This window comes from Priapulus caudatus, unplaced genomic scaffold (genome assembly GCF_000485595.1).
Source record: "Priapulus caudatus unplaced genomic scaffold, Priapulus_caudatus-5.0.1 Scaffold149, whole genome shotgun sequence".
Lineage (NCBI taxonomy): Eukaryota > Metazoa > Priapulida > Priapulimorpha > Priapulimorphida > Priapulidae > Priapulus > Priapulus caudatus.
The window spans coordinates 196,601-212,050 of NW_014577210.1; the positions used below are offsets into that span (position 1 = coordinate 196,601).

The 15,450-nt window shown below is 40.9% G+C and overlaps 2 protein-coding genes across 2 annotated transcripts; one reads left to right on the forward strand and one right to left on the reverse strand.

The window, feature by feature from the left end:
- Window positions 1-4,682: 4,682 nt before the first annotated feature.
- LOC106806228 (uncharacterized protein K02A2.6-like) lies at window positions 4,683-9,459 on the reverse strand. Its single transcript, XM_014808098.1, has 5 exons — window positions 9,427-9,459; window positions 8,910-9,141; window positions 6,373-8,784; window positions 4,906-5,003; window positions 4,683-4,814 (listed from the first exon to the last, which is right to left on the reverse strand). The coding sequence occupies exons 1-5, from the start codon at window positions 9,457-9,459 to the stop codon at window positions 4,683-4,685; spliced, it is 2,907 nt and encodes a 968-aa protein (XP_014663584.1).
- A 672-nt stretch (window positions 9,460-10,131) lies between these two features.
- Window positions 10,132-14,467, forward strand: LOC106806244 (thioredoxin-like protein AAED1). Its single transcript, XM_014808118.1, has 4 exons — window positions 10,132-10,427; window positions 11,675-11,900; window positions 12,337-12,459; window positions 13,015-14,467. Exons 1-4 carry the CDS (start codon window positions 10,179-10,181, stop codon window positions 13,137-13,139), a joined length of 723 nt encoding a protein of 240 aa, XP_014663604.1. The 5' UTR covers window positions 10,132-10,178; the 3' UTR covers window positions 13,140-14,467.
- The last annotated feature ends 983 nt before the right edge of the window (window positions 14,468-15,450 follow it).

Sequence of the window (15,450 nt, forward strand, 5' to 3'; positions counted from 1 at the left end):
TCCCATCCCATCTCATCCTATCCCATGCCACCCCATGCCACCCATGCCATCCCATCCCATCCCATCCCATCCCATCCCATCCCATCCTATGCCATCTCAAAAATAATAATAAATAATAATAATAGTAAAAAAATAGTAATTTTTTTCAATTTTTTTACTTTTTTAAATGTTTTTAATGAATGTAGTAAAATTTACTTTTGACATTTTGAAATTAACGCTGAAGTGGCAGAAGTAGATACTAAAGAGTAAAAAAGTAAAGGAAAATTTTTTTCCCCAGCAGAGATTCGAACCCGGAATCTCGTGTTATGAAACCGACCTCCTACCGACTACGCTACGGCGGCGGGAATGACACGCGAAATAATTCCCACGTACGTGATGATTGAATTTTGACTTTTACAATTTTTTTTGACTTTTTATTTTTTTAAATTTTTGTCTCAGCCAGAACCATCTCCCAGACGTGGTGATTCTGAATATATCTTCAGTTAGCGCTATTGAGTGACAAATCACGGAGAAAAGCGAGGTCAAACAAACACACACACACACACACACACACACACACACACAAGATGAGCCAAATTATAGTATAGATGGACTTCTGACGTTAATATGAAACCTGTCATATACTGTGGGCCGAGATTATGTAATATTTTAAAAACCCTATTGACCTTCAGTTGCATTACCCAGAACTCTACAGGTATCCAATTTACAGCTTTGAACTCTCTAGCACCTATGTGTGCTCTAGAACCTAGGTTGAGAACACATCTAATGGCTTTATTTTGACACACTTGCAGCTTAGCCATTGTGCGCTTTGTGAGATTGCTGTACCATATACTGCTTGCATAGTCAAAATGACATTGAATTAGGGCAGAAACTAGTAATCTTTTACATGCTGTGTTTAAATACTTATCTTTTCTGGAAAGAAATTTCAATCTATTGTTAATCTTTTTTACAACCTTAATTCCCGTTACCTCACCACTCATAGAGTCTTCCAAGACTATTCCTAGATACTTAACTGTATTTTTATGTGCAATTGCCACCCCATTACATATGATGTTCAGTTTTGGATTATCCCTGAGTTTGTGTTTAGTTCAAAAAATAAAACTTTCTGTTTTTCCAAGATGCAAGGATAAATTATTATCATTGAGCCATTTATTAATGGAATGCAATTCTCTACTTAATTCTTCCTGTATAGCCTGTACCTCTGTCCCTGAAACTACTAAGGCCGAATCGTCATCGTATAATAAAAGCTTGACGTTAACTGCCTTTGCCATGTCATTAACATAAATCAGAAATAACAGAGGACCCAAAATCGAGCCTTGTGGTACTCCACATGCAATAGGGTCCTTATTAGAGAAGGTACCTCCTACATCAGTTATTTGGCTTCTATACCAGAGAGATAAGCACCGAACCATTTAACAGTCGTAATATCCATTCCGATAATTTTTAGCTTGGCTAGAAGAATTTTATGGTCAACGGTATCAAAAGCTTTTTGAAGATCTAATAAAACCATACCAGTTAGATTTCCTTTGTCCGACTCCTTACGAATAATATCAGTTAGATGGATTAAACTTGTGTCAGTTGAGAAATTTGATCTAAAGCCAGATTGGAACTCGTACAGTAAGGAATTCTTTTTAAAATATGTCTCTACTTGGTTATAGGCTATTCGCTCCAAAACTTTGGACATGACACTTAAAATTGACACAGGCCTATAGTTTCCGGGTTCTGTTTTGCTATTCTTTTTATGTATCGGAATGACCCTTGCTGCCTTCATGTCATCAGGGATTTTTCTTGGATGAATGACATGTTGATTACATGTGTAAGAGCTGAGCAAATAACGTTTGATCCATCTTTTATAAATTTTGCGGGAATATTATCTAACCCAATAGCCTTACCTGTATCAATGTTTTTTAACACCCGTAGTACCTCTTTCTCTCCCACCGTTGTAAAAGTAAATGAATTTTCTACTACGCCTTTGTCCCTATAATAATTTTGAAGACTAATCTCATTATACGTCCCTTCCTTTTGTGGTAGATCGTTCACCAAGTTTGAGGCCACACTTAGTGGAAATACTTATTAAAATTATTTGCAACAATTGCTTTGTCAAAACATATATTTTCTCAAATTTTTAGCCCAACCCCGCCCAAGTTACTGGTTTCCTTATTTTTCATCCCCATACTCTTTAAAGTCTGCCATAATTTTTTAGGGTCATTTTTGTGGTCCTCAACCTTTTCCGTATAGTAATTAGCCTTTGCTTTCTTAATTTTATTTTGAACTTTGTTTCTAAGCAATTTAAAATTCTTGTATGTAATTTCATCTTTTACTCCTCGTATAAAGCAGTAAAGCATCTCTTTCCAGAATAAGCTCCCTAATCTCACTATCAAACCATGGCTCAGTTCTTTGTTTTATTATAACTTGTTTAATAGGGGCGACAGTGTCAATGGCCTCTAGGAGGTATTTTTAAAATTTTTTCCATGCAAGCTCTATAGAATCCGCATTAAAAATTTTATACCATTGCTTCTCTTTTAACTTATCTCTAAATACCTCTGGACTATATGTTTTTAATAATCTAATTCTCCTAGTTTTATGCTTACCTATAACCTGTCTTGAAATTTTCCTAGTACAGTAAGTTAAAAAATGATCACTCATTCCCTTGGCTATGATGCCCGATTGACTAATTTTGAGTGCATCAGAAACCATTATTAAATCGATGGCGGACTCACTTATATTAGTTACACTAGTCGGAGTAGTGATTAGTTGTTTGAGATCATATTGGTAGCAGTAATCTTTAAGAGCCTTAAACATTCTACTACATTTTCCCGTAAATTTTTCTAGAACGCTAACATTGAAATTCCCTAATATAATAATTTCCTGTTCATTGAACCTGTCAGCATTTATACTAATATTTTCCAATAGTTCGAAGAAGTTGCCTTGTTTTGGTGGTCGATAGCATACCCCGGTCAATATTGGTTTTGATCTTGGTAGTAAGATATCAACCCATATAGCTTCTAGCCCCACTTTATCCATATCAGTTCTTATATTATATGCTAAATCATTCCTGATGAAAATACACACCCCACCACCGGATCGATCTCTATCCCGCCTTTCTACACTATAATTTTCAAGTCATCAACTGAATCATCTAGCCAGGACTCAGATACAGCAATTACTGCATTTCTAGCTTGCATAGCAATATATCTAAATTCTTCTATTTTAGGAAGGATACTGCGAGCATTTAAATGAATGAAATGTAGACCTTTCTTTTGGGAAAAGCTGAATTCTGATGAGTCGCGATGGCATGGGTCTACTCTTGTTATTATTAATTCTGTGTCTCGTTGAAACTTATCTGCCGGGTCTTGAAGTGTAGCCAGCTTGGAGCTCCTAGGGATTGGTTCCTCCGACGCTAGCACGATTGATGTATCCTGTGCTTCATCTGATGCCTCGAGGCCCCAACCTTCTAGTTTTCCTGATGAACTTTAAGGAAGTTTCCAGCCAGTCAATCTCATCCCTTCCTGTTTAAGTGTAGTCCGTCATGGGTGTAGAGGTCCCGCCTGCCCGCGAAGTCTGCCCAGTTATCTAGATACTTTACTCTACTTGCGTTGCACATGGTCCGGATGGTGTGGTTGATGGACATCAATTTCTGGTTGATGTCTTTAGATCTGAAACAAGGTATTGTACCTGAAACTACTAGCTTTCCTGTTATGTCTTTGCTGCTGGCTTTTATAATTAACCTTGTATTTCCTTCCTAGCTACCTCTAGATCCTTGTTTAGAACATCATTAACCCCTACATGCATAACTACTGTGCCCTGGCTATCTATCCTATCTAGTCTTCCCTCTATATCTTTTGCATAGTCATAGTCATTACTCCCATTAGTCTATGATACGGTGTGGATGATCGTTTTGCATGTAAAAATAAATGTATAGCCGTTTAATAGAGCCAAATCTGTTAATACGTGGATCCTGAGCGTAGGACCAGTACTTACGAGCGGGGAGGACAGAAACTCACGTGTTTACAAGAACACTTTTATTCTGCAACTGCTGACGTCACATCACTTACAAAGACTTCTGGGTACTCGCGAGTGATATTACTACGCGCATCAACATCCCCTTTTCTTTAGTTTTTCAGAAACAGTTCCAATGTCTTATAGTCATAGTCACAACACACTTTCAGTTACATACTGTTACTATTTCAATTATAGAGACTTAGCACTTAGAAAATCCAATCTTGCCTTTATAAGGTCAGAAACACTGTTTAGAATTTCCCTTCTCCATCCTGCACAGCAATTCCTAATCTTTCTGAACACAACATTAAAATTGCACACGTTTAAACCTGTTACTTTGCTGGCTTTAAACAATGAGAATAACAAGCTACTCAAAATGAGAACACTAAAATCAAATTCTCTCTATCAGTATCAGTCCCTTCCTTAGTAAAGTCACTAAACTGCAACTAGCATGAAATCCCTTCACTCGTGTTGTTATTCACAATCCTACACTACCTATGTCACATAATCTTTCAGATGTACTGGTTTTTTGATATCGCGCCTTGATCTCAAAGACATGTTCCCGGACTTTTGTGAGTTACAGTCCATATCGCGCACATCTGAACTACTATATCGATCACGCACTTCCACATCACAGTCCATTTCGCGTTCGCGTCTATTCACTCTCGGGCTGCACGGTATGTTCACTCCTGGGCTGCACGGTACTCTTGGGCTGCACGGTACAGGAATTTTCTCTGGGATGACACCACCACGGTGTACTGTAGGCTTAACTGTCTCAGTCTTTGGCATCCGACGAGACAGCGGATCATCCCATTCTGGGGACACATTGCGAATTCTTGGGGAACACATTGTCGGCCTCATGTGTACACGATTGCGACGGTACACTCCTCCGTCAGGTCCTCTCACCATGTAAGTTCTGGGTTCCACAATCTCAATAATCTGACCTAGTCTCCAGTTCTTCCCTTCCATATGCTGAAAGAACACAGACTGTCCAACATCTAGTTCTGATAGATGTCGAGATTTCCGATTGTAATTCTTCTACACTGCGCGTCTGCGAGACTCGCGTTTTGCTTTCACAGACTCAGAGTCCTTGTGTTTAACTACGTGTGGGAGAAAACTTCGCGTCTGCCGGCCAAACATCAACTCCGCGAGACTACGACCAGTGTCTTGACGAGGAGTATTTCTCTGTTCAAAGAGAGCCTCAAAAGGATCACCACCTTCCTTCTGTGTTTTCCGCATGAGATTTTTCATGATCTTAAAGTGTGTACCGCGAGTTTTTTGGCTCAGAAAAACGAAATATAGCAGAATATAGTCTCACCTGACAGTGGAAATATCACTGATTATACCAACATTCAAAACACCAAGATTTTATGCAGTTATATAGCATAGAAAAATTGATTTGACCACATCATACCAGCAATACATTTTTCCGAGTAGTGACTCTCCAAAATTACAAATGGCGTCTCAAACAAGCGAACATAATTAAAACGAAAGGGCGTGCAATTCTGTTTAATAAATATTATTGCCTTTTTATGTCAATAATTCAGAGCACTTTCTGTCATTGTCATTCCCCTTGTTACTATCTGACTGGCAATCCACAAGCTTCTCTAATAACAGACTTTACGTGGCATTAGTACTACACTGCTGTTTACGCTAGTATAAGCGGCTGTGTTTACACTCTGACCTGATTTCTACGGTGCGTGGTATGCATTGCTGCACTGTGATAGATGTCTCGCGCTACCACGAGAAAATTCGAGAGATGGCAACGGTAAACAGAGACAGAACACAAAATTGTAAAATTGTGCATGATTTCATTGGATTTGGTGAATACGAAGGTTCTAAGTCATTTTATCGTTACTCTAGACAATTGCTGTTACTCAAGCAATAACGGTAGGTATCATGAAAGTGGGGAAAACACTAGAAAATTCTCGCGGTACACACTTTAACGGCGGACTCAGCTTTGCCGTTAGCCTGCTGGTGCATGGGTGACGACGTCACGTGATTGATGACCCAGTCAGATACAAATGTCTGAAATTCGTGACTCACGAACTGTGGACCTCCATCAGATACTACGACTTTGGGTATACCAAATCGAGCAAAATGCTTCTTCAGAAACATAACCACCCTTGCACTTGTTGTCGTTGTAAGAAGATCGACTTCTATAAAGTTTGATAAGTAGTCTAGCTACTACGACCAAATACTGCTTCCCTTAGATGTCAAACAAATCCAACCAGACTTTCTGCCAAGGAGTGTCACCTTCGTCGTGTTGACGTAATGGTTCCTTCTGATTTCTCGACATGGGTTCTTGGCACGTTTCGCACGTGTCAGCGATTTGTCTAATGTCGCTCGCAATTCCAGGCCAGAAAATCGTACCTCGGGCTCTCCGCAGCATGCTGTCATAACCGAGATGTGCACTATGAAGTTTCACCCTCATTGATGATCTGAGCCTTCCAGGAATAACTATAGCCTCTCCTTTCAGGAGAATACCATCCATGTGACTTAGAGTGTCTCTAAAGTCATAGTAGGGTACTGCACATGAGGGGGTTTCACGTTTGTTCTCAGGCCACCCCTCCATAACCAATTTGATGACAGCCTGTAGATTCTTGTCACCCGACGTTGCCTCGCGAATTTCCTCCAGTCGCGGATCAGGAATGTCACCAAACATGTTTACTGCCATAATACGTGGACGTTCATCCAGGTTACCCGTGTCAGTGTCAAGATGTGCTCTACTCAAAGTGTCGGCTAACACCAGGTTCACACCTTTCACAAACACAAATTCCACGTCGTATCTGTTGTAACGCATCATGATGTCTTGCAACCTTCTAGGAGCTAGACTCAGGGGTTTCTTCAAGATGGCTGCCAGCGGTTTGTGGTCGTTCTCCACTTTCACTGTCCGACCATACGTGTATTGGTCGAATCTCTCGAGACCAAATAACACGGACAGGGCCTCTTTCTCTATTTGTGCCCAGTTACGCTCCGCTGGCGTCAAAGATCTAGATGCGTATTCGACGGGTCGGCCATCCTGGAGCAGGACAGCACCGATTCCATGCTGACTGCTGTCGACTTGGATTACGACGTCTTTCGAGGTATCGAAATAAGCCAACACAGGCGAATCTGTTAGGTTTCTTTTGAGTGTGGAGAAAGCTTTCTCGCACTCCTCATTCCAGATGAATGGAGTGTCTTTCTTCGTCAAAGCACGGATTGGGTCCAACGTGCCCGCTAGATCTGGAAGAAACCTAGACATGTACTGCGCCATGCCACAAAGACGTTTAACGCCGCTGACGTCTGTCGGACGTGGCATGTCACGTATCGCCCTGACCTTCGCGTCATCCACTTTTACTCCGTCCTTAGTGATCTTGTGCCCGTGAAATGTGATTTCACTCAGGCCAGTTTCCATCTTTTCTTCATTCAAGATGATGTTCCTTTCTTCACACACCTTGAGAAGTTTAGCCCGCTTTTCCTGGTTATCTTTCTTGGCTTCATTTTGATGTTCGCCACATCCAGCGATGATCACGTCATCCACAATGCAGAAAACTCCGTCGAGTTCTCCGATTGCCTCGTCCAGCTTACGCTGAAATATTTCACTCGACACTTTAAGTCCGAATGGGAGACGGGTCCACCGATATCGACCAAACGGGGTGATCATCGTTGTGAGTTTACTGGAGTCTTCATCTAGACGAACGTGCCAATAAGCTTCCTTGACGTCAAACTTACTAAACACCTTGGCGTTCTTCAGCTTAGGCAGGACGTCATCGAGGACTGGCAGTCTGTAGTGTTCACGCTTCAAAGCAACATTTAGTGGTTGAGGGTCAATACATATGCGTAATTTCCCGTTAGCTTTGTGTACAACAGCCATCTGACTGACCCAACTAGTAGGCTCAGTCATAGGTACTAGTACACCTTTGTCCACTAGCCTGTCCAGTTCCTCTTTCACAGAGTTCTGTATCGCTATCGGAACTTTCCGACATGGCAGTACTTTAGGGGGAACAGTATCATCTGTTATAAGTGTTGCCTCCCCTAGGTCACCTAGCTGTGGAACTTTCACCTGGGCAATGAAGCGATTGTCATGGATAGTGACAAAACCAAGTTTCTGGATCGTTTCCAGTCCGAGTAGATTTGTAAGTCCATTTTGTACTACAACAAACTTTACCTCCGACTCGACATTGGTTTGTGGATTTGTGACAGTCAGTGTGCACTCTCCTCTCGGTGTCACGTTGGTCTTATTCCACACGTTCAATTTAACTTTGGTAGGAGTTACCTGCCCCTGTCCCACATGTCTCTGACAGATAGTATTAACGTCAGCCGCACTGTCTAGTTGAAAACGGACATCTCGTTCGTTCACGACCAATGTAGCTGTCGCACGTACGCCATCTTTGTCGTCATTAACGGCAAATAACCACTTGTCGTCGAAATCATCCCCACTGACATCAGTTTCTTGGGACACGGCATGAATGTTCTTTTTACACTTCTTTGCGAAGTGATTCTTTCCCTCACATTTGGCACACGTTTCGCCCCAAGCAGGACACTTCTCCTTCCGTCTTTCGTGTTTGAGACCACAGAAATGACAATCAATTGTCATCTGTTTGTCTGCTGGCTTCTGAGACTTGAAGTGATTGTTGGGTTTATGTGGTTTGACAGGTTTCTGCGCTGGTCTACCAGGCCTGTACGATACCTTGTTGACACTTGGATTAGGTGTTGTCATGTCCCTAATTTCTTTTACCTGTCTATATGACTGTTCAAATGCCCTACACACTTTCACAGTTTTTACAAGTGTCAACTTATCTTCTCTCAACAACAGTTCTTGGAGTTTACCAGTCACTGTGAATACGATCTTGTCACGCAACATTCTTTCCGTCTCTTGGAAGTTACATGCTGTCGCACNTCTCTCAACAACAGTTCTTGGAGTTTACCAGTCACTGTGAACACGATCTTGTCACGCAACATTTTTTCCTTTTCTTGGAAGTTACATGCGGTCGCACGAGTTTTTAACTCGGTTAGAAATCTGTCAAATGGTTCCTGATATTTCACATTCCAGAAACGAAAAGTTTCAAGTACCTCATTGTCTCTTGGATTGCAGTAGCTTTCGAGAGCTTTGAGAACCTTCACGGGGTCATCTCTGTCATCTTCTTCCGCCCACGTAAACTGATCATAAATTTCCAACACATGCGATCCGGCACAGTTCAGCAAAATGGCAGTTTGCACCGCATTGTCAGTTTGTCCACCCCCTGAAGCAGCCAAATAAACTTCTACCTGACGCTTCCAACGTTTAAAATTCTCAGAAACGTTGCCCGTATTAATGTCAAGTTGCGGGGGGAATCGCAGTGATGCGCTGTATGCCGGTAGAGCATGCGCCATTTTAACGAGGTTGAATGGAAAATCCTAGCTGCACGACGTGCGAAGTCACATTCCTCGATAAGTTCAGCTTACCAACGTCTCGCCGGTCGCATCTACGCGTTCCATACAGTCTTCGTCACTTTTACACCGCTGCCACCATGTTAATACGTGGATCCTGAGCGTAGGACCAGTACTTACGAGCGGGGAGGACAGAAACTCGACGTGTTTACAAGAACACTTTTATTCCGCAACTCCTGACGTCACATCACTTACAAAGGCTTCTGGGTATTCGCGAGTGATATTACTAGGCGCATCAACAATGATTGTACATGTATTTGTATTGACATCTCAACCATAAAAAAAAAAACATGTGCAACAACTAAACTCTCCATATAACACCTTACACATAACACTACTGGTAACACATGCATCACAGTCACTAAGCCCGCGCGTAGCGCGGGTTCCAGCTAGTTTAAAATAAAGAGGAGTTATCCTAGCATAGTAACAGATAGTATAATTATCTCCTTATATGATAACATCAAGAGTGAATAATCGAGATTATATCTCTATTATTCACTCCTGATAACATTGAATCAGTGGGCATAATGGAGCTTTTGGCAGAAGAAATTATAGGCAAGGAGAAACGCACATGGTTATAAACGATTTTGTCTAACCTTTTTATTATTCTGTTATAATTCTCTTATTATTCTGTTATAAACATGCGCGGCTTATTATTCTGTGCACGAGGTCTGAGCAGAGCACTTATATCAACTGATATAAGTTGATATAAGTTGATATAAGTGCTCTGGTCTGAGACCGAATTATATGCCACATACTACCGCTAGATGGCAGCACTGTTTGTTTATAACATGGACGACGATGTCAATAACGCAACATCTGAAGTCGAAACCTTTAGGATAAACGCTCAAGTGGAGGACGTAACTGAGCAGATTATAGATAGGGAACCTGGGACGGCATGGGAGCCAATATGTTTCGCGGCAGTAGAGAATTTGTGTGTCTATGATGAGAATGGTTATCGCATTAGAATGGGCGATGTCTACATGAAGCAGAAAACTATACTCATCTTTGTCAGGGTGAGCTTAATTAAAATAATATTACTAATACTATTACTACTTAGTATTACTACTATTAGTAACGTAACATGACAGGCCAATCCTGCTTTGCCAGAACTACGTTATCGTATTTAGATTAAGCTGTAGTATATACGGCAATAGCAAGCGGTGGAGTGACTGGCGCTGAGAGGGTCTATGTCCCCCGGGGTACTGCCGGAACGTACCCTGGGTACGGTCCGGTATACCGGAACGTACCCTGGTACAATCTAATATGCCGGACCGTACCTCGCCTACTCCACTAACGAGTCTAGGGAGTCGCCTACGCCTACTCCCTAACCCTAACCCTAACTCTAACCCTAATCCTAACCCTAACCATATCAAATAGTGACCAGGGTACGTTCCGGTATACCGGACCGTACCCAGGGTACGTTCCGGCAGTACCCTGGGGGACATAGACCCTATGAGCGTGACTGGCTCGGAGACTTTTTTTGAGTGAACTCTTACTCTGCCTTCATAATAATTAATATATTTTCATTGCATAAAATACCAGCATTGACGTCACGAGTCTTAACGTCGTAAATATTATTCTTTAAAGTGATTACTTCACCGTAAATAAAAATAAATTTTTTCCCACTTTTTCACAAAATACAAGTCATTCTGTTAACTTTTTATGGTTAAATTGGTGCATTATACTTCCTATTTTACTATATTGTTCGATGTGAACATACACTCGTGACGCATACATAGCCCATAGCAAGCAATTAATGTTAGGAACACTAATATCAAATCTTCCAGGTTTTTTGGATTTTTAACTAGTTGAGAAACAATCTTATGAGGTAAGAATTTGACGATACGTTTAGTCCCGTTAGTTCTTACTTTTAATGTAAAAAAATGGCAAACATTTTACAAATTTTACCATAGAAAATTCGTGACGTAGTCAATTTAATGTCCAAGGTACTATACAGTATACTAAAGATGGAGACAAAAATCTGAATCGAAGGTCGCCGCTAGTGCTAGTGCAAATAACTTGATTGTGATAACTTGAAGTTGAACCTGGGATCTTTTGACACGTGCCAGCTTTGTGACCAGAACTGCAGTGATAAGACTTGCATTGTCGAGTACTGTGGTTACTACCTTATAATTACTATTATCATTTTGATGTACAATTGTAAAGCCTGAATAAAATCTTTGTGGTAGAGTAAACAAAAAATTCCCCAAGTTGGCCATTAACGACTTATGGCATGTGTGTTTGGGAATTTCAATTTCAGCATTTTCTGTGCTTTATCTGTAAAGACTACGTGGCAGACTTGGCAAGAGTTCAGGAGAGATATCTCAAGGAGGCAGGGGTGCAGCTCGTTGTGATAGGCCATGCACCACACAAGTATATAAAACCATTCCGTGAGCTTACTGGCTTACATCATCTGCTCTACTGTGACCCTGAGAGGAAAGTCTATCATGAGCTGCAGCTGCGATCGGCAGAGTTGGTGCAGAAGAGTAAGTCTTCAGCTTCATAGAGCACAGAGTATTTTTTCTCTGTGAAGCATCGAAGCTCTAATAGCTTAATGTATACTATGTAGATTAGCTTCTCTGATTGGCAATATCTTCATTGTTATAAGGTGTGTTCTTTGAAAGGAGGTGAGTACTGCTCGAAAAACTGTTCGGTCAGTAACCTCGAATGCAACTTGATCCAATTCTACAAAGCAAACCATGCCATCACATAGCAGAGTGTGCTGTTAGACTTATTCTTCACCTTTCCTGTGTTAAAATAATGACAAACTCATATAACCATTTAAGGTAGCACGAGATCCTAGCTAGTAAGTGGCAATGGGTATTTGTATTCCACTTCTCTGAAAACTCACTAAGAGGTCTGAGAGTCTACTAGTAAAATGTGAGTTTTCTGACATGTTTTTGCCACGTTGTTCTTCCACAGAGAGCCCTCACGTGAGATCGAGTACAGTGCTTGGAATTCTGAACAGCACATGGCGAGCCATGCAGTGTATGGAGTGGCAGGGAAATATAGACCAACAGGGTGGTGCATTTGTCGTGGGACCTGGTAAGTGCATTTCGCTACTAGTATTTTAATTTTTCATTCATGGCCATATAGTTTATAGGGCATTTCTCTTAAATCCCTTATACTATAAGTTGTTATAGAACTAGTTCCTAGTTGCTACTGTGGCATTAGAAAATATTTTTTGCTTTGTGCTAAAAAAAGAATTCATTGTACATACATACTCTATAGTGGCAGCTGATATGTCCTATTCAAATATATCTTACATAATCATCATATTTGTACATGTGCAGTTTAGTGATGCTTTGTATGAAACAGTTATCTATGGAAATAGCCTAACAGTTGATATAGATAAGTGGCGTGGAGGGTGCATCTTGAAGCAACCATGTTGGGCCTGCATCTGAATTTTCTGCACGTGGTTACACTTTCTTAAATAAGTAGCTGCATGGTTAGGAGGTCAAGGTCTCGTTCACTAATTGGGTCCCACTGACAGTAGGCCTATCTCATATCCATATATTTGTATTTTCTGCATTTTCTAGTACGTGCATGTGTCATAATTTCTGTCGACCAGACAAGTCATCCTCGTTCCCTATTTTCTAGGTAATAACGTGCACTATGCACACATAGACTATGGGGCCACAGATCATGCTCCCATCAATGAGGTCCTCATGGCAGCAGATGTGAAGACCATGGACTTCACCCGGGCTCAGGTCATCCACATTTAGCGAGACGATGGATATGACGTGTCAGTTGATGAGTGCTGGTTAATGGATCGTATACTGACACGACGGTTTAAATTCGACGTTGATGTGCCAGAGTGGGCGTTCAGGAAGTGCTCTGAGGGCTGTGTTGGATTGCAGTACTTAATGCTGTGAATTTACAATGTTCAGTGCCAGAGTGGGTGTGTATGTCATCCATATGTAACAACATTTCTGATCAATGGCACAGACAACATTACGGCAAAATTCTGCAGTATTTATAACTGATGTTGTATGTAATATCACAACAATCACATGAATAACACCTTCGCATTATAACTTATGTGTTGTGCATACTTCTGCACAATTTTGCAGCATTTATGGGGATTGCACTTACTGATTTCTATGCTTTCTCTCCTAAATTCATTATTGATCCTTGCGAGAATATTATTCTGTGTGTTTGACCTTGAGTGCTTTATGGTGTTGCATCGTTAGATTAATTACAGCACGTAAACACGGGTAAATTTAGTGTTTAGTGTTTACATAGTGATGCAAGTGACCACTGGCTACGATATGCACTCGCATAGCAAATATTTGCCTAAAGTTATACTTACAAGTGTACTTCTAGATGAGATATTGTACAAGCACACTTACACACATATTATATATTTACATTCATACATATACATATAATATATATATATATACGTATATACTATATATATATATATAATTTATAATACAATTTTCCTTTTTAAGATTATTGTTTTTTCTGGTGCTGTAGTGAGCACATGATGTGCTTCCAGTATATACATTCCCATAGTTTGTAACATATTTACCAAAGTTTCAAGCGTTTATGAAACCTTCACGAATTCAAACACAGGCGATAAGGACAAGTCAATATCAATATGATATATGATATATGGTCATACAGATCAGTACGATAGTTATTGAAATTATTGTTTAACTAAGAAGGAGAGTAAGTAAAACGATTCACGTACATTGTTTGGTACTTTACCAGTGAATGTAGAATCCCGAAAAATCCATTATTGAGATGTAATGCTTTTATCAGGGCAGGCAATATGGCACATCGTGTCTCCGTCACTGTGTTTGTGTATGTGTGTGTGCGTGTGCGCGTGTGTGTATATGCGTTTGCATGTGCGTGTGCGCGTGTACGTGTATATGCGCGTGCGAGTGTATGTGTGTGTGCGTGCGCATGTTCACGCGCGTGTGTCTGAGCTAAAAGTCACGGCTGGCTCCACGCAATTGCACTGAGTTATTCCTCACTCTTGATCCTCCTCCTTGACTCCTCCTCCCACTCCACCTCCTTCTCCTCTCCCTCCTCCTTCCTCATTCTCCCCATTCTCCTCTCCCCTCCTTCCTCCTTCTCCCTTTCTCCTCCCCTCCTCTCCCACCTCTTTCTTCCTCCTTCCCCTCTCTTATCCCTCACTTCTCACGAACTATGTGAATCTGCAGCTAAATCAGAATTGGCTTATATGCTGCGTATATAGCTTTGCCCACAGAGCACACCCGCACGGTTACATTGGGCGCCTCACGGCATCTCTTGTGACCATTTCAGTATGATTGTGTAGGTGTTGTGTGCCTTTTTCTCACTGTGCCTTGTAGAGAAACCACAGCCGACGTGTAAGAAGTGCCGTGATCACGTATATTTCTATAGCAGTTTTGATTATCCAATCACAGAGTTCGATTTTAGATGCAATAGACCGGTCAGCATGACGTTATTCAGTTATTAATAATAATAGTGTCAAAGGAAACGTTCTAGTCACGCCAAATATGTTCAGAACCTGAACGGGTGGTTTTTAAATTAAATTAACTACGGAAAAGGGCGTACTCCAGTTTACAGGGTACCTCTAAAAGTATTATTGTTTGGGAAGTGTCACGTGACTGACTTGTCGGAGGTAACTGCAAAGTTAATATATCACAGATAAATTTATTAGCGAATATCTTATTTAAATTACGTGTATATTTATTCGTTATCGAGAGTGCAATTTTAACATTTTTGATGTTGAATTCAATTATGTAATAAATGTGCGATGCTTTTGTTCATCGACATTATATTGAACATGTGTTGTTGTTGTCGTCGTCGTCATCGTCATCGTCATCGTCATCGTCGTCGTCGTCATCGTCGCTGTTGTTAAAACTTCATACTGTTGCGAGGAGAAAATTGGGTGCTGCGCATTTGCTATTCTTTAGTAGCATTTCCTTTATTAGAGTGAAGTAAAGTAGAGTAGAGTAAAATGCTTGTGATTGTCTGCTCAGCGATCAGATGTGCAGTGACGTCATCACGGTGCCTTCACGCTTCTAACAATCGTTGGGG